The sequence below is a fragment of the Physcomitrium patens genome, chromosome 4 (genome assembly GCF_059467195.1).
Source record: "Physcomitrium patens ecotype Gransden chromosome 4, ASM5946719v1, whole genome shotgun sequence".
NCBI lineage: Eukaryota > Viridiplantae > Streptophyta > Bryopsida > Funariales > Funariaceae > Physcomitrium > Physcomitrium patens.
Genome location: NC_143413.1, coordinates 4,197,706 through 4,222,995, shown reverse-complemented (window position 1 = coordinate 4,222,995; position 25,290 = coordinate 4,197,706). Strand labels below are relative to the sequence as shown.

The following is a 25,290-nucleotide window of genomic DNA, read 5'->3' as shown; positions in this document are numbered from 1 at the left end:
TGAAATAAAATAAATAGAATGATAAAAAAGAAGAGTTGTTGGATACAATGGATTTATAGAGTTTTGTATAAGCAGTCAATTGGAAGAAGAAGATACAAAAGACTTTAATAAAAGAAGCATTTTTTAACATAAAAGAAGATAATTGTAGTAATATAATAAAAAAAATATTACAATTTTATTCCTTTGAATCACAATCCACTCTATGAAATAACTTTTTATTTCCAAGAAGTATATAGTAAAATTGTATATATTATGAAATTTTTTATTCTTTATCTTTTATAAAAGAAAGAATGATAAGGCTATCAGTCTAAATATTTCTATCTATAATTTGGAAATAGCTAGACATATTATTTGATTTCTATGTGCTACTCTATATTTCCAAAGAAGAACTACATATGCTTATACACTATTAATTTAATAGATGCAAAGAGTTTCAAATGGCAAGTAAGTGAATTCACCTTTCATCTCAAAGGATAATTTAAAATTAAAATTATAAAGAATTCAAGCAAAGCAAAAGAAAATTCATTGAAGTATTATTCAAATTATTATAGCAACATACTTCAATTGTCAATATCAAAAATATAAAAGTATAGATAGTATAAATACTTCAAAGATAGTCAATTATGGAAAAAAAAAAAAACCTCAATACATGATTTAAAGAGAAAGAATATAACATCTACATCAATTTCTACTATTGTTACTATAATAATAAATAAGATAGATAAATGTAATGCAAATATTTTCCAACATTATAAAACAAAAAATTAGAGTTCAACAACAAAGTTTATTATATAATAGATCTTTCAATATAGAAAGAAGTTTTAACTATTCTATTTTTAAATATAAGATATATTAGTAGGATAGGATAATATTTTTAATAAATTAAATAAAAGAAAAAATTATTGATAAAATTACTATTTTGGTCATGATAAATACATAAAAAATAAGAAAGACAATATTTGGCATAGTTATCACAACAATACATTTAAAAAGGGGTCAAAAGACATCAACATTGAATCAAATGCAAAAGTCTTCACCAAAGAATAATGAACTAAAAGATATTACATGTACAACAAATAATAGATAGAGAGACTTCCATCAATACAAGTAATTCAAATATAAGAGATCATACATAATATTTATAATTACAATACTATACTAAATAGACTATAATAAAGGAAGAAATGAGAATGATATACAAAATTAAATAATGAATACAAGATGAATAAAGTCAAGTATCACAAAGTTATTAGCAAAAAAAAATGATCTTAGAATGGTGAAAAAAAATATAGTAAAGAAGTAACAACACTAGTTCAAGAAGTTCTAAATTTTTCTTACTACTGGTTAAAAAGAATTTATCTTCTTAAAAAAATTCTTTCTACTTCAACTTAGTTTTTACAACTTCTATTTACTTAGATAAATTGCAAATCCACTAAAACTTGTCTTCAGATTTTTAATTAATTTTTTAGTAGATTCTAATTCTTTTTAAAACTACCTACAGAATAGATATATTTCTTTTAAATTACCTTCGTATTTTATTTCTCTATAAAGTCTTTAAAATGTTTGATCCTTCCAATACAATTTGTAGAATCTAACAATTCTTGGGCTTATTTTGATAGTAACCTTTGTATTACCTTTGTATTTTATTTCTCTATGAAGTCTTTAAAATGTTTAGTCCTTCCAACACAATTTGTAGAATCTAACAATGCTTGGGCTTATTTTGATAGTAACCACAATGTTGTTTTTATGCCAATATAATCAAATCAAAGAAATTGATTATTAGGTGATTTAATAATGTCTTATTCCATTCAACATAATGCAATAATACACTATTTTGTGCAAATGCCAAATTGCTAATATATATCCTAAACAATCTTAGCATGACTTCAATATCATTCCTATGGTTGTTTCAAAAATATTTAAAATGTTTGTCAAAACTAAAATTGTCTTCTAATTCAAACCATGTTTTAAAATGTGATTTTCTAAACTACAATTATTTTCCAATTAGGTGTGGATTGTGTCTACAAATTAATCATACAATGAGATTACAAATGTTTCCATGACTTCAAACAAAAACATTATATCAGATTTCAGCTAAAATACAAATGACACATCTTGGCAATAAATGGATAGCATTCTCCTCCCAGCAACAGATATTGGGACAAAGGAAAGCGTGGAAAATCCGAAAAGCAACACCAAAGCAAAGGTTGACAAAGATGGGTTCATGTTGGTAAAACATCAAAGGAGGCAAGGGGGCTCTACACACACCATGGAGGTACTCTAAGACTGCACACACCATGCCCACACACAGGTGGTTGCCAAAACTGTATGCCAACAAGGCTAAAGAACAATATGTTAACGATAACTCCTACTGGTAAAACGACAGCGCTATGGATTGTAGCTGTGCAAAAAGCGGCTTGTTATCCTACAGCTACAAAAAAAACCGTGAGAGGGACACAAAATGCAGGAAGTAGTTTTCTCGTGATCTGGACCAAGGCAAGCTCACTCACAGCGTTGCACCCCGACATGCACAAAGATCAAAATCACGTGAATGCGCTGTACAATAAAAATTATAATCAAAAATTGAAAAAGTACAATCACCAAGACGACACGAGTCCACATAACAAACCACAAAAAACATCACTACACACAAAAACTAGTTTCCGAAGAAAGAACAAATGTGTGCACGCTGAGCTCTCTATCCCAAATGAAACAAAGAGAGCAGAAAATGAAAACGGGATAAGCAGAGTGTGTTCTGCAGGAGACTGAATAAATTTATTGTGCGAAGAATACATAGCCCAATTGGGCCCTCATAGTCTTTCAAGGCCCACTTCTTGGTTGACTCCAGGGGACCTTGGAAAAAAGACTATCACCGCCACTCACGCATATTGTTCATGCGGCTGCGATATCTAAATTATTCAACCCGGTCCATCGATAGACTCGCTGTGTAAGAGACTTCCTAGTGTAGAACTAATGGACTTCGTACACGATGGACGACCTTCAACCTCGCCTCGTGTTGGACTTCAATCTCACCTCGTCAGTGAAGTCTTGCTTTATTCAGTTAACTACCGTCGTGGCAGCAGGACAACGCACGGCCCACCTTTATTATCTCTGGACACAATAACCGATTCTTCTTGGACTTCCGATCGCCCCATGTGCCACATCAGTGCTCAATTTGCAAAGATCCCCACTATCCTCGCATTGATCTAATGAACAATAATCAACACTCCAAAAGCCACCAAGAGACGCTCACCACACCGTCGACACACTCGCAACTCTATCTAGACGTCTGTGTCACGATTGTACAACTCCCAGTAACAAGTGCAAGTCCTGGAAGGGCTGACACAGAGAAATAATACTTCGATCGACCTATTCACCAGCTCAATGTTCTACACCGAGGTTTAACTCGACTGCGGCAATCGTCACAAGGGCACAGTTAATTGTTCTGCTTGATCCACACACCCTTGGAGGGAATTCCGTTTTGGACCACAAACAGAAGGTAGTATGTGGGAGGGGCGATGGTGTTTTCGGGGACTGCGGTCACCTGCACCGACCAGCCATTGCCCGCCTTGGTAGGCAACATCGTCTTCAGCTTCATTTGCCTTTGACCCTACGCGAAGGAGTGCATCACGTAGGGAGCGCTGTTCATGTTCACCTCCACTGCACCCACTCTTTGGCCCACAGCGAAGTTCACGACAAACACCTGCTTGTATTTGATCCGATTGGGATATCCTTGGATGGCAGGCCTTACACCATTGAATCTGGGCATCATCATCAAACAGTCCGTCAAGTTAGCTAAACGTGCACGTCGCAATCATTTCGCATAACCCGATAATGAATGACAAAGGATAATAAACAAATGTGGAACGTTGAGATTAGAGACTCACCCTGCACCCAAGTAAGGAGGAGAGAACGCCTCAACTCGCAGGTCAGTAGGATATTGTCCATTGTACGTGTAGAACTGGTGGGTGTTGCTTTCGGCCAGGAGCACTCTTCCGTCAGATAGTAAGTTTGCAGTGGAATGATACATGCGGGGAATGTTGGTCTTTGCATAGATCTGGAACTGCTTGGTCACGGGGTTGTAGTTCACTGGATTCAAGGCAGGGTTGTTGGCCTTTCCCCATCCCTGATAGCCGTTCTGGGCACCGTTGATGATCAAAATATCTCCGGTTGGCAGGTTGATCATGTCGCCCATAACACGCCGAATTGGCATGTTCTGCATAGCCCAGACGGGGTTTCCGGAGCTAGCCACGATTGTCCCGCAGCTGAACGACGCTGGGGCGTTCGCATTTCTAGCATTCGAGGCACCAGCGGCTGCACCTCCACACACCATAATCTGTGCAAACCCGAAACCTGTCTGCCATGTCAAGGGAAGCATGACAGCAGATCCAGCAGAAGGATAGTTACGGGGGTTTTCAAGAATTTGAGGATATCCCCTCACGACCTTGCTCGAGTTCCAATTCAATTGCACGAAATTCCTGTTTGTGAAAACGAAAAGATCTCCGTTTGGCAACAGATACACAAATGGGTAAAGATTGTTATCTCCTCCCAGCATATCCAAGTTGTAGAAGCCTTCTCCGGCTCTCCTCTTGGGTTAAAACTCGTAGGAAGGCGTGTTGCGTCCTCCTACAATGATTTGCTGAATACCAGAAGGCAAAAGCTGGTTGGAGGAATACCAACGGCCGGTTGCAAGGTTCTCTCCGAGTTCAATCCAGTCACAATTATCTCCAACGCCGCATGGTTGCAGGGTCCTGATTTTCCTGTTGCCCTCAAAATCACCTCTAGTCTGCACCATCCTTCCATTATCGAAGAACTGTCCCGATGAACACCACGTATCCGTGTACACATACAAAGGGCGGACCTGGTTGTTCCCTGGATTGAACATGACGGAGTGCACATAACAATCAACTTTAGAGATGCGCTCTACAGGCTGGTTGCGGCAACGACCGTTGGGGAGCTTGATGGCGGAGGGTCCTGTGTTGGTACGATCAAGCATGATGACTGTGTTCATGTGCGTAACCGCAGTATGCATTGAGGATATACCCGCATTGTTGTTCAAGAGTGCCCAACTGCCCTGGGCCGCCACAAGGTATGCACATGAGAATAAGCATTGCAGTGTTACCAAAACTACAAGAGTAGTTTTCGACAACCCCATTGTCCACGTCTCACCTGAAAAACTTTGAACTCAAGACTGAAACGCCACGTTAATCAAACAGAACTATCTTCTTCACCATAACAGACCTATACTGAACAATGCATGCACGAACGTTGATATCACTAATCAAGCAACAATTTAGACGAGATGGAACAAGATGATAACAAATTCGATCCTAACTCTATAACTACAACTTATAATCCAGTGACGGTATCGTTAATCATGAAAATCCTAGGTGCATGAAATTTGACATACATGCAGTCAATGCTAAAGCATTGGGAAGCCCTCCTGCCCCCGCAAAGCTGGCCGAGTAGTGATGATCGGCAGGATAATTGATCATTTGTAGTGCTGCCTTGCTGAAAGCCAAATGAACGTTGCAACCCTCCCAATCAGCAGGGTCGATGGTGAGGCATCTGTTTTTAGCCATTCCTACACATATGATGAGCTGTGGTAATATTGCACAGTCAATCAGTGGGCTGTAGTGGTACTGGAGTTGTGAAATTTCACATAAACAATCTAACAGTACCTGTGGCTCATTCGGTTACCAATGTTAACATTGTCATTTGCATCTGTGTCGGTAAAGGGAGTTGACTTTGGTGAGACTAGGAAGTCATGGAGCCATCTGTTTGATTGCTAAAAACAGAGATTGTCACAGGAAGTCACTGAGCCATCTGGTTGATTGCTAAAAGCAAAGATTGTCACAAGAAGTCACTGAGCCATCTGGTTGATTGCTAAAAGCAGAGATTGTCACAGCTCTCCTAATCTAATGCACAGATGCTCTAATCTCTTAACCACGGCAATAGACTTGTATCTAATTACCTAACCCAAGAAATGATTCCTAAGATTATTTCAACGATGATGTTTAAGTCATAGATGAGAAGAAACATTGTTGTATTAGATCATCTCCTAACAAAAATCTCTATAAGGCTCCAACATATGTAATCTAATAAATTTTTGTACAAGCTAAATTGTTGATTTTTAGCAAAGCAAACTATTTGTAGTGAAGTTCATAAAATATGATTCATTAATTTTAAATATTATTAATTTCTAGGAATAACAATGAATCTAAAAATTCCTTTGAATAAGTTATAGAAATACAAGAATGAGAAAACACTCTTTACAAAAAGAAGTGATATGGTGAAGTTGTTTTGTACTAAAACTAAGGCATTAATAAACCCCTCTTCATGAACATGACTACAAACAACCTCACAACTAAAGAATGGTTAAAGTTCAAGAGTTCTTGGTATGTAGTTTGGAGATAAAAGATATAAATAAAGTTCAAAATAAATGAGATGTGGGAGTTTGTCTTTGACACAAAAACAAAACCAACACCCATCTTGAATCAAAATGCAATAATCAAAGTTTGACCAACAAAGTAAACAATTATTATTGCTTAATAGGAAAATGATCATATTGTGCTTACCTGCCTTAGGATTTGTGTAGAATGTTGTATGTTCTTTTTTGTCAAAGGATACAAATCAAACAATGTCTTATAGCTGATTGGAAATAACACATATCCTAATTTTTTATTTTAATTTTTATTCAAGTGTATTTCTAAGAAAATCTCATATATATAAAAATGGATACAATAGAAATAGTTGTCATATTTTTATAAATTCAAATTTTTATTTTAATTATGCTTTTATTTAGGTGTGATCATTTCTTTAAAAATAGAAGTCTTTACTTTAATTAGGTTTATGCCAAAATAATTGTTTGAATGATTTAAAGATTACAATCAATATAGACTATAATTCTTCAGTTTTCATTTGTAATCTATTTTCAAGAAAAGATGGCCATAAGTAAGTCACAATTTGAATTAAAAACTCTCTTTTAAGATGCAAATGCATATGAAAGTAGCAATCAAAATTTATATTGAATTTCTTCATAAAAAACCTTAAAAAATTAAAAATTAGATTTTAACTAACCACATTGTGCTCTTATTGTAAGAAACATGGCAATGGAATTGAAATTATTTAAAAAATATGTCTAAAGTTGCTGAAAATTCTATAGATATTTTTTACAATAGCATGAAGTTAAAATTTACTTCAAAATCAAATATTTTTGAAGAAATATTTCTTGCATTCTATGCACATATATTTCTCATACAGACAAATTACTCCAAGAAATCATTATAGTTTGGAGCAACAAAAGAAGAAAACTTATTTGTAAATACAAAAGCTATACACCACTTAGCAACAATTTATTAATTTTGAATCATTTTCATTTAATAACAGTGAAGTTTATCTTAACAATGACACTACATTTCGTATTTGTAAATAAGGTGAGGTAGAAATCTATATGGTGAATGATCACACCATTTGGTTTACAATATAATTTATATCTTAAATATATAAAATAATATATTTTTAATAAGTGACTACAATCAATAAGGTGACAAAATCTTCTTAAAATATCAAATTTGTCACCTTCTAACTAGTGGCAATACTACTCTAGCTGAATGTCTCTAAGACAACTTATATATATTAGAAAAAATTGTAATATATGTTTAATATATTAATGCTAATTCTTTTATCACACCAATTAGAGACACAATACACATGCTAATCAAATCATTCAACCGAGTCACACTTACCCACAAGATTGTCTTATGACATATTCAAATTTTGAATCCACATTAATAAGTTGTAGCTAATATCTCTTTATTTTAAAGCTTGTAATGATTTCTATCACAATCTACAGCTTGATGTCACTACATCTACTTGTCCATATACCAAGCTATGTCCTTTGTCACAAATAAGTACATATAAAAGAATAACAAACATAATTTAAATAATTTTACCTAACCTAGCTATGGCACAATATTATCAAAAATCACAAGCTCCATAATTTTATGTGGTTACTTTCTTTGAAATTATTAAATCCACCACTTTCAAGCCATACACTAATTTCAATTCTTGATCTTTGTGCTCATTTAGATCTACTTCTAACATTGTAACAAACTCCATCTCACAACATTATTCAGTATTAGTCACTTAAAAAAAGGTGTCAAATAGACGGCTATTGAAAATTACTTCTTTAAGCTACCTTCCATTTGAGTTCACTTTACTACTTATGGAAAACATATCCACTTACATCATTGTTAATTATCACATGTAAGTACAAATTAACTTAAAGTACTTATATAAAGTGTTGTCACCATAAGAATTTTAATTAGTAAGGTGTCTTATAACATGAAATCAACATGTTTTTAAAGCAAAAAATCTACTAAAAAGATCCTTAAGTTGGCTATACTTTGAGTTGTAGAAAAATTTGAGCTAGTTCACTAAAAACTTAGTGCCTAAGTAGCAAATTCAACTTTCTTTGATTTTGGATAATAAATAATCTTCAGTAACAACTATTCTTATTACAAAATAATTTGCTTGCTTTAAAAAAAAAAAAAAAAAAAAAAAGTATAATTCAATCTTCAAAACAAAAAAGCCTTAACTTAGATTCAAGATGGGTGTTGGTTTTGTTTTTGTGTCAAAGACAAACTCCCACATCTCATTTATTTTGAACTTTATTTATATCTTTTATCTCCAAACTACATACCAAGAACTCTTGAACTTTAACCATTCTTTAGTTGTGAGGTTGTTTGTAGTCATGTTCATGAAGAGGGGTTTATTAATGCCTTAGTTTTAGTACAAAACAACTTCACCATATCACTTCTTTTTGTAAAGAGTGTTTTCTCATTCTTGTATTTCTATAACTTATTCAAAGGAATTTTTAGATTCATTGTTATTCCTAGAAATTAATAATATTTAAAATTAATGAATCATATTTTATGAACTTCACTACAAATAGTTTGCTTTGCTAAAAATCAACAATTTAGCTTGTACAAAAATTTATTAGATTACATATGTTGGAGCCTTATAGAGATTTTTGTTAGGAGATGATCTAATACAACAATGTTTCTTCTCATCTATGACTTAAACATCATCGTTGAAATAATCTTAGGAATCATTTCTTGGGTTAGGTAATTAGATACAAGTCTATTGCCGTGGTTAAGAGATTAGAGCATCTGTGCATTAGATTAGGAGAGCTGTGACAATCTCTGCTTTTAGCAATCAACCAGATGGCTCAGTGACTTCTTGTGACAATCTTTGCTTTTAGCAATCAACCAGATGGCTCAGTGACTTCCTGTGACAATCTCTGTTTTTAGCAATCAAACAGATGGCTCCATGACTTCCTAGTCTCACCAAAGTCAACTCCCTTTACCGACACAGATGCAAATGACAATGTTAACATTGGTAACCGAATGAGCCACAGGTACTGTTAGATTGTTTATGTGAAATTTCACAACTCCAGTACCACTACAGCCCACTGATTGACTGTGCAATATTACCACAGCTCATCATATGTGTAGGAATGGCTAAAAACAGATGCCTCACCATCGACCCTGCTGATTGGGAGGGTTGCAACGTTCATTTGGCTTTCAGCAAGGCAGCACTACAAATGATCAATTATCCTGCCGATCATCACTACTCGGCCAGCTTTGCGGGGGCAGGAGGGCTTCCCAATGCTTTAGCATTGACTGCATGTATGTCAAATTTCATGCACCTAGGATTTTCATGATTAACGATACCGTCACTGGATTATAAGTTGTAGTTATAGAGTTAGGATCGAATTTGTTATCATCTTGTTCCATCTCGTCTAAATTGTTGCTTGATTAGTGATATCAACGTTCGTGCATGCATTGTTCAGTATAGGTCTGTTATGGTGAAGAAGATAGTTCTGTTTGATTAACGTGGCGTTTCAGTCTTGAGTTCAAAGTTTTTCAGGTGAGACGTGGACAATGGGGTTGTCGAAAACTACTCTTGTAGTTTTGGTAACACTGCAATGCTTATTCTCATGTGCATACCTTGTGGCGGCCCAGGGCAGTTGGGCACTCTTGAACAACAATGCGGGTATATCCTCAATGCATACTGCGGTTACGCACATGAACACAGTCATCATGCTTGATCGTACCAACACAGGACCCTCCGCCATCAAGCTCCCCAACGGTCGTTGCCGCAACCAGCCTGTAGAGCGCATCTCTAAAGTTGATTGTTATGTGCACTCCGTCATGTTCAATCCAGGGAACAACCAGGTCCGCCCTTTGTATGTGTACACGGATACGTGGTGTTCATCGGGACAGTTCTTCGATAATGGAAGGATGGTGCAGACTAGAGGTGATTTTGAGGGCAACAGGAAAATCAGGACCCTGCAACCATGCGGCGTTGGAGATAATTGTGACTGGATTGAACTCGGAGAGAACCTTGCAACCGGCCGTTGGTATTCCTCCAACCAGCTTTTGCCTTCTGGTATTCAGCAAATCATTGTAGGAGGACGCAACACGCCTTCCTACGAGTTTTAACCCAAGAGGAGAGCCGGAGAAGGCTTCTACAACTTGGATATGCTGGGAGGAGATAACAATCTTTACCCATTTGTGTATCTGTTGCCAAACGGAGATCTTTTCGTTTTCACAAACAGGAATTTCGTGCAATTGAATTGGAACTCGAGCAAGGTCGTGAGGGGATATCCTCAAATTCTTGAAAACCCCCGTAACTATCCTTCTGCTGGATCTGCTGTCATGCTTCCCTTGACATGGCAGACAGGTTTCGGGTTTGCACAGATTATGGTGTGTGGAGGTGCAGCCGCTGGTGCCTCGAATGCTAGAAATGCGAACGCCCCAGCGTCGTTCAGCTGCGGGACAATCGTGGCTAGCTCCGGAAACCCCGTCTGGGCTATGCAGAACATGCCAATTCGGCGTGTTATGGGCGACATGATCAACCTGCCAACCGGAGATATTTTGATCATCAACGGTGCCCAGAACGGCTATCAGGGATGGGGAAAGGCCAACAACCCTGCCTTGAATCCAGTGAACTACAACCCCGTGACCAAGCAGTTCCAGATCTATGCAAAGACCAACATTCCCCGCATGTATCATTCCACTGCAAACTTACTATCTGACGGAAGAGTGCTCCTGGCCGAAAGCAACACCCACCAGTTCTACACGTACAATGGACAATATCCTACTGACCTGCGAGTTGAGGCGTTCTCTCCTCCTTACTTGGGTGCAGGGTGAGTCTCTAATCTCAACGTTCCACATTTGTTTATTATCCTTTGTCATTCATTATCGGGTTATGCGAAATGATTGCGACGTGCACGTTTAGCTAACTTGACGGACTGTTTGATGATGATGCCCAGATTCAATGGTGTAAGGCCTGCCATCCAAGGATATCCCAATCGGATCAAATACAAGCAGGTGTTTGTCGTGAACTTCGCTGTGGGCCAAAGAGTGGGTGCAGTGGAGGTGAACATGAACAGCGCTCCCTACGTGATGCACTCCTTCGTGTAGGGTCAAAGGCAAATGAAGCTGAAGACGATGTTGCCTACCAAGGCGGGCAATGGCTGGTCGGTGCAGGTGACCGCAGTCCCCGAAAACACCATCGCCCCTCCCACATACTACCTTCTGTTTGTGGTCCAAAACGGAATTCCCTCCAAGGGTGTGTGGATCAAGCAGAACAATTAACTGTGCCCTTGTGACGATTGCCGCAGTCGAGTTAAACCTCGGTGTAGAACATTGAGCTGGTGAATAGGTCGATCGAAGTATTATTTCTCTGTGTCAGCCCTTCCAGGACTTGCACTTGTTACTGGGAGTTGTACAATCGTGACACAGACGTCTAGATAGAGTTGCGAGTGTGTCGACGGTGTGGTGAGCGTCTCTTGGTGGCTTTTGGAGTGTTGATTATTGTTCATTAGATCAATGCGAGGATAGTGGGGATCTTTGCAAATTGAGCACTGATGTGGCACATGGGGCGATCGGAAGTCCAAGAAGAATCGGTTATTGTGTCCAGAGATAATAAAGGTGGGCCGTGCGTTGTCCTGCTGCCACGACGGTAGTTAACTGAATAAAGCAAGACTTCACTGACGAGGTGAGATTGAAGTCCAACACGAGGCGAGGTTGAAGGTCGTCCATCGTGTACGAAGTCCATTAGTTCTACACTAGGAAGTCTCTTACACAGCGAGTCTATCGATGGACCGGGTTGAATAATTTAGATATCGCAGCCGCATGAACAATATGCGTGAGTGGCGGTGATAGTCTTTTTTCCAAGGTCCCCTGGAGTCAACCAAGAAGTGGGCCTTGAAAGACTATGAGGGCCCAATTGGGCTATGTATTCTTCGCACAATAAATTTATTCAGTCTCCTGCAGAACACACTCTGCTTATCCCGTTTTCATTTTCTGCTCTCTTTGTTTCATTTGGGATAGAGAGCTCAGCGTGCACACATTTGTTCTTTCTTCGGAAACTAGTTTTTGTGTGTAGTGATGTTTTTTGTGGTTTGTTATGTGGACTCGTGTATTAGAAGCAAGTGAACTTGAGAGTTTTTGATAGAAAGAATATATTACCGATATTAAAAATTGAGTGTACACTGTTATTATTCTTTTGAGGGAGGTGCGACCGTTTAGGTCTCGCCTATTTGACTATTTGCGACGTTTCACTTAGTTTGTTCGTTATGTTTGGTTTGTCACTGTTATTGTTTCCAACACGGCCGCTTTACCAAAGCATCACGAACGGGGGGTTTCTTCTCCAAGCAGGCCAAGCATGGGTAAATGCTGGGCAAGCTTCGGTCCAGTGAGGGACTTCGTGAAAATGTCCGCATGCATATTGTCTGTTGGGCAGTAGGTAAATTCGGCTTTGTGTTGAGCCATAAGTTGGCGTATGAAATGGTAGCGGATTGAAATGTGCTTTGTGCGGGAGTGAAAACGAGTGGTTGTGACTAATGCTAACGCTGATTGGTTGTCGCAGTATACACGGGTCGACGTTTTTAGGGTGTCGGTGCAGTGAAGGTCGTGGAGGAGTTGCCGCAACCATACAAGTTCGGACACGGCTGTGGCCATGGCGACATGCTCAGCCTCGATGCCGGATAGGGCTGTCGTCTTTTGGCGCGTGGAGCTCTAACTGATGGCGCCTGTTGACAGAAGAAAAACGTAGCCGGATGTCGAGCGGCGTTGATCCACTTCGCCTGCCCAGTCGGCATCGCTGAAGCCGTAGAGAGGGCGCGGCACAGTAGAAGTGCGGCGGTACTCCAGGTAGTGGTCGATAGTGCCGCGGAGGTACCGAACCACATGTTTACATGCACGTATATGGGCATCGCCCGGGTTGTGCATATATTGAGCAAGAACGCTGACCGTGAACGAGAGATCCGGGCGAGTGCACAAGCTGGCCCAGTTCAGCGACCCCACAGCATTCGCATAGGGGAAGGCAGCATTAAGGGCAGTTTGGGCAGAGGAGGACGGACAGTCGGCCGCTGAAAGATGAGTCCCAGGGGCCAGCGGGGTCGACACAGGTTTGGAGGCGAGGAAACCGAATTCCGCAAGCCTCTGTGTGATGTAAAGAGCTTGTGTGATTCGGAACCATCCGTGATCAAGATTTCGAGTGACCTGTAAACTGAGCAGGTGATGTACTTCGCCGAGATCGGAGAGTAAGAAGCGAGAGTTGAGTTGTCGCTTGATCGAATGGGGCAAGGGGAGGGAGTTCGCCGCGATGAGAGTGTCATCGACGTAGAGGGTGAGGACCGCGAAGTCAGAGCGGTTCTGTAACACATAGACATTCCCATCCGCAGCAGAATTTGTGAAGCCGAGGGTAAGTAAAAATTTGTTTATGACCGTAAACCATTCTCGGGGAGACTGTTTCAACCCGTAGAGGGTCTTGAGTAAGCGGCAGACCATGCCGGGGCGGGGGTACGCCTTTGTTGGTGCGAGAAGCCTTGCGAACGGGTACAGGAGAGGTTCCATGCGGGGATTCAACAGGAGAGTCAGCAACATGGTCCGTGCTGGGAGCTTGTTTGTGGTGTCCTAAATGAGGCATGAGGGCCAAGCCGGTGGGAGACCGGACGTCATGCCGCGGGGACGGTCTAGCCGGGAGGAGTGGTGGTACCTTGGGCAAGGAGGATTGTTCAAGTCGGGACTGAGCACGGGCGGAATCTGGAGCCAGGGGAAGCAAAAAATGAAAATTGCTCAACCCCGGGCTGGGGCCATCAGCAGCATCTGGTTCCGGAGCAGCAGACGAGAGGTGATCATCAAGAGGATTCGTGACAGGTAGTGAAGGAGGACGTTGATGCTGGTCCGACGGCACCTGCGGAGCATCAGAAAGAGGGTGCTGGGGCTCACGCGTGGATACACGCGCAGGTGGAGTGGCAGGGGGCTGCGACCCGCTGGGAAGGAAGAAATGTGGGTCTTCCTGGAGTCTGGCATCGGGTGAGGGGCTGGCCTTAACATGTTGGCGGGGAGGAGCAGGCTCCTTCTGAAAGATGACGTCCCTGGAGACGACGGTGGCGCCGGTGCGGAGGAGTTGAACCTTGTATCCCTTGCTGACCGGGCTATAGCCAAGGAATATGCAAGCCTCCGTTTTTACATCAAGCTTGACACGGAGCGGATCAGGGATTTTGGCATAACATCGACTTCCAAATACACGAATGTGAATGAGATCGGGCTTCTGCTTGTGCCACATCTCGAATGGAGTGGTGTGAGAAGGAATAGCCTTCGTGGGAAGTCGATTTTGTATATACGCAGCACAGGTGACTGCTTCTCCCCAATACGATCTAGAGAGTTGAGCTTCATGGAGCATGCACCTTGTGGTGTCTAGGAGAGTTCGATTCTTGGTTTCAGCCACACCATTTTGGCGTGGTGTATAAGCTGTGGTGAGTTGACGTTGAATTCCATGTTCTTCCGGGTAGTGAGTGAATTCTGAAGATAAGTACTCTCCTCCTTGATAGGAGCGGAGAGTTCTGATTTTATAGCCGGTTTGATTCTCAACCCATGTGTGAAAAATTTTGAATTCATATAGACATTCGCTCTATTTTTGTAATAGTCTTAGTACCGTATATCTGGAAAAGTCGTAGATGAATGTAACATAGTATTCGTAGCCAGAGAATGTTGGAGTAGCCATGCGGCCGCTTAAATCAGAGTAGATTAATTCGAGAGGTTGAGTGGCTCTTGTAGTCGCTTGTTTTGGAAATTTTTTGGCTGTATGTTTGCCATGGAAGCATGTCAGGCACACTTGGTTGGAGATCGTTTTGAGGTGGATTCCCGTGACAACTGAGTTGGTGATTAAGTGCTTCAGGCGGTCACTACTGGGATGACCAAGCCTTTGATGCTACAAGAATTGTTGCGAGCTTGGAATTGAGGCGACAGCTTGAGTGGCTTCGGGCAACGGGACTGTAGTGGGTCGTAGTGTCGTAATATGGGCGAAAAAGACATAAGCAGCAAGAGGCAGCCAGTTCGGCCATGGAGGGATCTCCGGGAGGCCATGGTGTCCTTGCAAGTTTGTTGTGCCGAGGTGGAGAGGAATCTGCTGTGCTCCATGGTGACGAGTAGGATTCTGAGGCTCTGGTAGTGGTAGTTGAGAGGCATGGAAGTTGAGGGCGGAAGATAACTCCATGTTGACTATCCACCAATTTTTTTGGCATTTTTTTGGCATAAGATTGTTTTTGAAGTTGCTATTCTATTTACATGTTTAACTTGTAAAGAAAAATTTAAGGGAAAAAATAAACGAAAGAAAAATTTGAAGTTATAAAGATAGCTTTTATTTTAATATCAATCTTATGTAGCATTGATTTTTTTTTAGTATTTTTATAAAAAAATATCTATTGAACTTTGTTTTGAATAGAATGTTATAAAATACAAGAAAAAATGAAAAACTTCATTTTTTATCTTTTTATTTAAGAAATGTTTTAGTATCCAAGTTTAACTATGACATCTAAAACAAAAAAATTCTTGAAATTATGAATTTCTTTTAAAAATTACATTATTATTAAGAAGACATTTCTAACTTGGTAATTATGCATAAAAATCACAAGAAATTTAAGTATTTTACGACAACATATATTTTAAATTATCAACAAGTATGTTGAAGCATGTATTTATTAAGATTTATATTTAATATTATTTATTGGTAAAAAAAAAAATAAGATTTATTGAATGCCATATAGAGGCATTTTTATCTTGCACCAAAAGAAAGAAATGAAATTTATTATTAATAAAAAATAATTATTTGAATTTACAATAATTTCATCTTTGAGCAATAAAATAAATATTTATTATTTATTTAAAATTATTTATTCATAATAATATAAATATATCTTAAAGTCTTCTTTAACATCATATTAAATATAATCTTTTTAAATCTTATGGTACTTCTTAGTTTGAATTCATGAATAATCTTTTTTATTTTAAAAAAGACTTATTTATTTTAAAAGATAAAAAATACTTACATTTTTTTAAGCTTATTATAATTTTTGAATTGCACAACATTTTGGATATAATAAGAGATTGAAATTAATCTCAAAGAATTTTTTATAGTCTCAAATTTGGAAGTCAATCAAAAAATTTATACAATAGTATAATATGTATTTAAGATAAAAAAATCTTTATTACTAGCTTTATAGACTTTTTCAACCATTATATATATATTGACACAATCAAGGTATTTTTTTTATTATAGATTTCATCATTAACCTTTTAATCTCAATTTCTTATGACTCTATAATTTTAATAGTAGAGTACTTCATTAGAATGGCATATTTTTTTATCACATATAAAAATTATTATATGTAAAGAAATAACTTAATTTTTTCTTAATAATATCTATTGTTGTCATAGTCTACTTCAAGATATTCTATGAGATAGAAGGATTCAATTTGAATCTAAGTTTCAAAAAATCCTATTTAAGATATTAAAAGTTTATATAAAACTATCTTTAGTTATTCATCTTCAAATTAGTAGACAAACAAAGTAGATGAATTATGTGTTGGAGTAATATTTGTAATGTACCATCAATTACTATTAAGATGATGAAAAAATTATTTTATCATTAGCAAAGTTTATCTATATTAACACCATATATACTTCTATTTAATAATTTTTTTTCTAACTATATTTATTATTAAAAATTTGATACTTTTGACTTTTTAAAATTTAATAATTATATATCAAAAGATTTAAAAAATTCATAATGAGAGCTACATACAATAATAAAGATACAATTAAAAAAAAGCTTAAAAATAACAAAAGTTTAATATAAATGTCTATTATAGGAAATAATTTCAATTCCTTATTGATAAGAATGTATAGTTACTTTATTGTAATATCATGACTATTTACCCTAGCAACTATTATGGATATATATATAATTAATATTTAATCATTTTGGTTCAATAAGAACTCAAAAAAATTAAGAAAGTATTTATAAAATTCTTTTAGATTATTTACTTGTCTTAATAGCTAATAGAAAAAAGCTAGCTATCAAATATTCTTCTTAGTCTCTAGAAACTCTTTTATTACCTTAGAAAGGCCATAAATTGATAAAAATAAAGTTGATGAAGTAAATAATTGATATGGTTGATATTAGGATAAAGGTGAAGATAGGGTCATGCTTAAAAATCTCTAGGATAGATTAGATTGATACCCAGAAAGGACTGATTGCCAATTAGGGTCAAAATCAGATCCCAAGGTATAAAATTATGCATCTATAGTGATTCTAGGATTCTTTTACAAATCAAAGAGCGGAATTTGAAAGAAGACTTTGTAAGGTTTCTAAGAACATTAGTTTTGGACAATTCAAGTTTATAATGACTTTCTAAAAGCTTTGTGAAGTTAGGATTATTTTTGGTGAATTTGATTTGCCAAATCAAAATAAATAAAAATTATGTTTGAGAAAAATTTATAAGTTTGGTAGTAGATCTAGAAGTGATACTTTGTGGATTTATAATTATAATTGTTATTATGGCATGCTATAAATTTGAGCATGATCAAATAGTTGGATTGAAGATTATTGAAGTTCTACTAGGTTGAGATCTTAGAAATAGGATTTTAAAGGTTAATAAAGGTTTTTAAGATCTTTAGCAATCTACAAGTTGGATTAAGGTGAAATTTATGTGTATAGGTAGTAGACTTGATTTTCAATATATATATATAAATTTTGAAAGATATTTAATAGTAGAATTAAGAGGTTTTGGTTTTAGAAGATTGGCATCAAGATTGAAGAAGGAAGCCAACCAATACTTGAGTAGATTTTAGGGTTTATCAGCTATTTAGTATGTGCGATCTTCTTCAAAAATTTTATACTTATTGCTAACTTAGTTATAATAAAGTATGAAAACTTTAGTCAAAATCAACAGTTCAATTATTTGTTATTGAATTTTTAATCTGTTATAGGATTATTAAGAGTTTTTTTAAAAAATTAGGATTTAATTAAAGATTAATTAGGATTTATTTAGGATCTTAAATTTCATGAGGATTTGATTAAGATTTGATTAGAATTTAATTAAGATTTTTTTAAGATTTATTAAAGTTGATCTAGGATTTAAGATTTTATTAGGATTTCATTAGGATTTGACCTAGGATTAATTAAAGTTTAATTAGGATTTTAATTAGGATTTGACTTGGATTTAAGCTTCTTTAAGTTTTTTTGTATTTTTTTTTTAGATTAATTTAGGACTTCTTTGTGTTTCTTTTGTAATTTCTTTTAAATTTATTTTGGATTAATTGAAGTTTGATTAGGATTATTAAGGTTTAGTTAAAATTTATTTAAGATTTTATTAGACTTGGTAGGATTGTTGTTGTGTTTCTACTTATCTTCTAGAGATAGGTACCTAGTGCATTCTCAAGCAAGAACATACATAATACAATAATGTATTATATATGTTAGTGATTTATGGTACAAGTTGGGCATATAGCACATATGTAAGAAACTTGTCTTGCAACCTAGACATGTATTGGAGGTCCTATTGTAATTTCAAAAAATGACTTATTTATAAAATTAGGATAAAAATACACTTATTGTACTTAAAATCACAAAATTTGTGAGTTAGTGTAGGAATTCTTAGACAAATAGAAAAATCAAATGTTAATTGTATAAATGTAATTTCTATAGAAGTTATTGAAAATAATTTCAAAATAACTATATATATATATATATATATAATTAGCTAATATTAATGTATAAGCCAATAGAAGTAATTTTAATTGTTGTTGAATTAATTAATTAGGTTATAAAGTTAGGAATATATCTTTGATTCAAATCATTTCAAAAAGAAAAAATATTAATAGTTCTTTCAAAAATAAATGAATAAAATAGAATAAAAAAAATGAATAGAAAAAAAAGGAAAAAAACCTAGCAGTTATAACAAAAAAATTAAAAATTAAAATTAAAAACTATTCTAATTTACTTTTATTGGCATGGAGCCTGTTTTCCTTCCTTCTTGTGTGTTTTTTTTTAGCTTGCTATTTTCTTAGAGGTCTCCCATCCAGTTCTTCTCCTGAGCTGTCAATACTCCAGCTATAGGGGTCGATCGGGGTGCAATAGTGTTTCTCTTTTTATTTTTTGGGCTCTACTGCAGAGCTCCGTTTTTTTTAGAGCCTTGCTTCACTGTTTTTGTTCGTCTTGGTTTGTTTTGGGATAGAGTAGTTTTTTGCAAGGTTGTTGCTCAGCTAGGCTTTAGAGGATTGTCGACATTTCTCTTTTTCCTCGAATTAGTGTTGGTGGTCCGGCATTTGGGTTTGGTGTACTCGGATGCAAGGGGCTATGCTGCCACTGGAGCAAGTGGCGGTGTGTGTGTTCCTGGAGGTCCACTAGCAGCAAGGAGTTGGTGTTGCAAGTTAGAGTTTTTTTTTGACATCCAGCGGCTCTTGTTTGTGTTTTCCTCTTTAGTTGATAGACGATGGACTTAGTCGGTTCTATACAAGTATGCTTCTCATTCCAAGTTCTTGCAACACCGGTGATGATTGCGGCGTGTGGCGGCGGCAAGAGTTCTATTCCATTGTCCAGTTCATCGATCGCTACAACTGGAGCAACAGAGCGACTAATTATTCAAATTTTTCTCAACGTGGTTTGGTCTTTGTTTTTTCCTTCCCCCTGATTCTCTAGCAAGCTCGTGATTTGGTGTGGTGCGGTTGTTTCTGGTGGCTACAGTGGAGCGGCAAGTAGGATGTTCTGTCCTTCTAATTCCGTCGACTATGGTCGACATTCCTCGTGCTGCAACGGTCGCTGCGGCACTGACTTTTTAAGATGCCAACATCTGCTGCGGTGGCATCAAGGGTGGCATGCCAGTCTAGATTTTGCAAATCTCGTCCTCAAGCTACTAGCATGTTCAGGGGCTATCATCATTCCGTTTGTGGAGTTCTTATTTAGGATCAATTTCCGACATCGACAATTTGAGGCAGCAGGGACCTTGATGAATATTGCATCCAAAACTCCTGATTGCACACTTGTTGCCTTGGTGTCTGACAAAAGACAACTTGAGAGCTTTTTGGTGTTGGTTCTGGCTTTTACTCTCACGACCCTGGTTACGTTTTATGCTCACTATGAATCGTCAACCGCATTTTTTTTTTTTTTTTTTTTTTTTTTTTTTGTGATCCTAAGGATTGTGTTATCAGTTTGCAAGGTTGATCGTGTTGTAAGCTAGTAGTGTTTTCCTCTGTCGACCGATTGCAGGCGTCATACAATGCACCCGTCGACGGTCTTGTTAGAAGTGACATCCGACGGTTGTAGAATTCCGTCATCAATAATTCTTGGTTGTTCCCTTCTTTTCATATAGTTTGGTGGCGGCAATGACGTTGGCCTTACGGATTATTCTCTTGTTTCCTTCTTGTGGTGCTTGTAAGCACCATTTTCCAACTCTTGGAAGCAATTAATGTTCACTAGCTCCAAATTGCCTTCCTCTTGCGAATGCGATCTGCATTGCCAATCCTTCGTCCCTTTGTTCCAGTATCATCTGTGCACTTCTCAAGCTATTGGAGTCTATGCTGAATAAAGCAACGTGCTAGCAAATAACATTTCGTCCATAATAATTCAACTTAATTATTATGGACGAAATGTTATTTGTGAATGAAATGTTATTTAAGGATGAGTTTTTATTTTTAGATGAATTTTTTTGGATGAATTTTATTTAAATAAAAAATATATATATAAATATATATTTTATTTAAATAAAATATATATATATATATATATATATACATGAATTTTTTGTATGACTTTGTATTACAAGTGCAAATTATAGTGATGGTTTTTATTAATTAAGGAGGTTAATTTAGAGAAGTTAAAGAGTGATCTAATAAAGATTTAAGGAATAGATGCAATTTGCAAAATTACATAGTTATTTTACTTGATGTGAATTAAAATAAACTTCCAACTTATGGGAGTTTATTTTAGCTTACATTTATAGAATGTTGCTACATAGCTCCTAGGTAGATAGTATAAATAGAGGCAAGAGTGAGACTTTCTTCACTTTGTTCAATGCCACTTTCATCTTTAGCTTGTTTTAAAGGTTTATAGTCTTGTCTATAAGAATAGTCATTCTAGTTTTAATTTTATTCTATCTTAAATTGATTATCCATTCTTTTCTTATCACACAAAAGTGTATTGATGTTTTGTTTCTTTCTAATTTATGTCCTTAAGAATTTGATAAGAGTACTAATTCATTATTCTTATTGTATTTTAAAAATGAGTAGATCATTTTACTTCTTTTGTTTTATTTTAAAAGTTATAGATTATTTACTTTTAAACTAATAATTTTTTGTTATTTTTTATTTTTTAAAAAATAAAAAATAATTGATTTTTTATTAAATTTTTTTAAAAAATCAATTATCATTTTACTATAAATTTTTATTTTATATTTGATGTTACAAATTATCTTATTTTAATTTGATTAGTACATTTATCAAATTTTTTTGTTATAGAAATAGAAGGTAAAGCTTAGCACTGATTTCTCCTTCTGCAATTGTTAACTTTAATTCAAAATTGATATGTAGCTTGATCATTAAGTCCTTCAATACCATGCCAAATTTCACCTTGATCCAACTAGTAGATCTCTAGATATTACAAAAACCCTATCCAATCCCAAACTACCAACTTCCAAAACTCTCTTGTGCTAAAAACCAAATATCTCTAAACTACATTGTTAGATTATTACAAATTTTTTTATACACTTAGTACATCTAATAATCCAAACAGTTTCAAATTTTGAACTATAGATGCTATACCAATTGTACAAACTAACCAAAATTTCTAGCCTTAATTATATTATATAAAATCCAAATCACCAATATAAATCCTAACTTTGAATAATAATTTTTAAATCTTTAAAAATCCTACAAAAACATTACTTATGCCTTTGGAAAGAACTTCAAGCTAGCTCTCAAATGCTAATCTCTGATCTTTGAATGAAACCTTAGTTTTTCCTAGGTGGTTGTTTTAGTGACTAGAGGTCTGATTTTGATCCTGTCTTACAAACGGTCAACTCCCAAGTATCAATCTAATCTATTCTAAGGATTTTTTTGCCCAATCCTACCCTCAACTTGACCCTAGTATCAACCATATCAACTATTTACTTCTTCTATCATGATTTTAATAATTTATGGCCTTTCTAAGGCAGTAAAAAAGTTTTTATATCCTAGAAAGTAAAAATACTAACTAACTTTTATCTACTTGCTATTAAGACAAGAAAATAGGCTAAGAGACTTTCATAAAAGCCTTATTAAAATATTTTGAATTCTTGTTTAATTAATATAATAGAGTGTTAATTAAAAAATTATTTTTAGTCATATTTTTACCATATAATCATGTCACAACACGATGTTAGGGTAGAGAGAGTTTGCCTCAAGAAAGCATTGGGCTCCTAGCTATCACTAATTGCTCAATCAAGTCTTGAGATAAGGAAGACTAAGTTTTTATACATGTATAATATTTTTAGGAGCAATTACACCAAATATATAAGTCTTAAGTTCCTAAAAAAATCCAAAATATGATTAAAAAAAACTCTAAATCCTTATATATCCTTATGGGGTATTATTTTCAAACTTCAACAGCTTATATCTCACGATCAGACCGTCCAAACAACCTAAAATTTTACATGAAGTACTCATATACTTTCAAAAACTACTACAAAATAATTCAACTACAAATTCATTACGGATCTTGAGATATCACCAAAACCCTAATAGTAGCTTTAAACCCTAACTTACATACATCCACGTGCTATTTTCTTCATATCTCACAAAATAAGTATTAAAACACCATGAAACTTTGACCTATAGCTTTCTAATCTAATAACACATACTTATCGAAATTTTGAGTCAAAAATTCTTCAAAAACTCAAGATATGGCTCCAACCATTACTATCAACAAAATGACTCACTTACTGCCTTTGAATTACATGTGATGTCTTCAATACCCTATAACTCCTTCATCTAGACTTGGAATTCATCAAACAATATAGGTAAAGTATAGCCAAAAAAGTATTCTCTTTAACTCCAGCCATTGATCTTTCATTGCTCTCTATAAGCATATGTTATACTTTAAAGAGTAATAATAGGTATAAATTTGACACCTTAACTTTGAACACCTATATCTCCTTCACAAAAACTTGAAATCACCCAAACTCTTCATCCAAATTATATCTAAAATCCTAAACTTGCTAATTCTAGCTTCCAAAGCTCAAATGACCTCGAAAGAGAAACCCTAATCCCTAATAAGGCCTCGGATAGCCTCCTTGAAGCCCATTGGGCATGGCCTTCGACCAATAGGAATGAATTTTCCCATTCCTTGCCTTTATCAAACCATGCTTTGCTTTCATCCCTCCCAATAATCCTCCTACTAGTTAAGATTTTTTTCTTTAGGCTCTTTTCTCCTCTCAAGACTTTATACAAAACATTTAGGTCTTGTAATTTTTTTAAATGCTATAATCATAAAAGATAAAATTTAAAATAAAGTTTCTTAAATCCACTCTCTTTATATTAATCTATTAACCATTCTAACACACACCAAGACTTATGAACATAATATATATTCTAACTAATTTTTACATACTATAAGCATTTATAGTATGGCAACAACAATAGAAAATAATTTGCAAGGAGAATTATATCGAATATATCCAAATATGAAGATTACAATAGGAGATGTTAGTAATGAACAGAACTTCTTCATGCAAGATAATATCTATTTATCCTATCATTCTAAAAAAACCTTATATTACATTTATTTGCATGAAAATAAAGTTTATGGACAATGGATTGGCATATACTAGAATTAGGAATTGAAATGGAATAAAAATAGTTTAATTTTTGAAGAAATGTATTAATCATGAGAAGAACCATGGGAGTTCAAGAGAGCAACCTTTGCCAAATGTTACAAGAAAATTTAGAGATGAGCATGTGAAGGATTTTTATCACATGCCATTATAAAGTAGAGTTGTAATAATAGAAGGGGTGATACCTTCCACCTATTACAAGAAATAAGGCTATTGTTACATTATCAAAGGATGGATATATTTCATTCAAAAATATAAATAATTTTTGAAGAATAGAAAAAAAATATTAAAAATATAAAAATATGAGTTGAAGAAATGTAGAGTGCTTCATGAAGATGAATGTATATTGAAGATGTTTGAAAAAAGTGGCTTTGGTGATACAATGGATAAATTACAAGTATTATTAGATTTTGATTTTGAGAGTGATGATAAGGTAATAAGTATGAAATCTAAAGAATTTTATAACAAGATAAAAGAATATGTTGATAGATATGATGTGAAGGTAGAAACTAAGTATAAGATTGTTGCCAAGAAGGTTAAACTAGTAGCATTGCTACTACTATTGGATTGTGAAAAAAAGATTGAAAGGGATTTTATGCAATCTAATTTGAGAGATCCAAGGAAAATAGGGCATGAATTTAAAAATAATTTGACATTAGATGGATTGAAGATTGAATGTGAAGAATTTTTAATGGAAGATGAGGAAAGATATTTCAAAGAGATGTTTTTTTGACATGGCAAGGCATTTGTATTTGAACCAAATGAAATAAGATGTATAGATCCAAGTATGGTGGCACCTATGGTTATTTTCATGGTTCTACATGAACCAAGGAATTTAAGACCAATTTTGGTTCCAAAGGCCCATTTTCCTAAGCTTGTAAAATTATTCAATGAAGAAATTAAGATGGAAATTTTAGAACTATCTATTGCATTATATTCTAATTGGTGGTTCATAATATCTAAAAAAAATAGAACATTGAAGTTTATTCAAGATATACAACTACTAAATAAGGTGACTATTAAGAACATGGATTTTAGTCTAATAGTAGATGAATTTACAAAGG

General features: G+C 35.4%; 3 protein-coding genes across 3 annotated transcripts; 2 read left to right on the top strand and 1 right to left on the bottom strand.

Annotated features, from left to right (window-relative positions):
• Positions 1-2,729: 2,729 nt before the first annotated feature.
• LOC112281200 (aldehyde oxidase GLOX) lies at positions 2,730-4,848 on the bottom strand. Its single transcript, XM_024517454.3, has 2 exons — positions 3,888-4,848; positions 2,730-3,761 (listed from the first exon to the last, which is right to left on the bottom strand). The coding sequence occupies exons 1-2, from the start codon at positions 4,553-4,555 to the stop codon at positions 3,611-3,613; spliced, it is 819 nt and encodes a 272-aa protein (XP_024373222.1). The 5' UTR covers positions 4,556-4,848; the 3' UTR covers positions 2,730-3,610.
• Positions 4,849-10,256: 5,408 nt separating this feature from the next.
• On the top strand, positions 10,257-15,646 carry LOC112280851 (aldehyde oxidase GLOX). The gene is made up of 3 exons (XM_024516738.3): positions 10,257-11,215; positions 11,342-11,558; positions 12,943-15,646. Exons 1-2 carry the CDS (start codon positions 10,548-10,550, stop codon positions 11,490-11,492), a joined length of 819 nt encoding a protein of 272 aa, XP_024372506.2. The 5' UTR covers positions 10,257-10,547; the 3' UTR covers positions 11,493-11,558; positions 12,943-15,646.
• LOC141045273 (uncharacterized) lies at positions 14,413-15,646 on the top strand. The gene is made up of 2 exons (XM_073533146.2): positions 14,413-14,836; positions 15,259-15,646. The coding sequence occupies exon 1, from the start codon at positions 14,413-14,415 to the stop codon at positions 14,779-14,781; it is 369 nt and encodes a 122-aa protein (XP_073389247.1). The 3' UTR covers positions 14,782-14,836; positions 15,259-15,646.
• Positions 15,647-25,290: the final 9,644 nt, after the last annotated feature.

Coding starts and splice junctions, on each gene's coding strand:
- LOC112280851 (XM_024516738.3), top strand. CDS start 10,548: ATGCTGGGAGGAGATAACAATCTTTACCCATTTGTGTATCTGTTGCCA. Junction 11,216..11,341: donor CCTCCTTACTTGGGTGCAGG/GTGAGTCTCTAA, acceptor GATGATGCCCAG/ATTCAATGGTGTAAGGCCTG.
- LOC112281200 (XM_024517454.3), bottom strand. CDS start 4,555: ATGCTGGGAGGAGATAACAATCTTTACCCATTTGTGTATCTGTTGCCA. Junction 3,762..3,887: donor CCTCCTTACTTGGGTGCAGG/GTGAGTCTCTAA, acceptor GATGATGCCCAG/ATTCAATGGTGTAAGGCCTG.
- LOC141045273 (XM_073533146.2), top strand. CDS start 14,413: ATGTTGGCGGGGAGGAGCAGGCTCCTTCTGAAAGATGACGTCCCTGGA.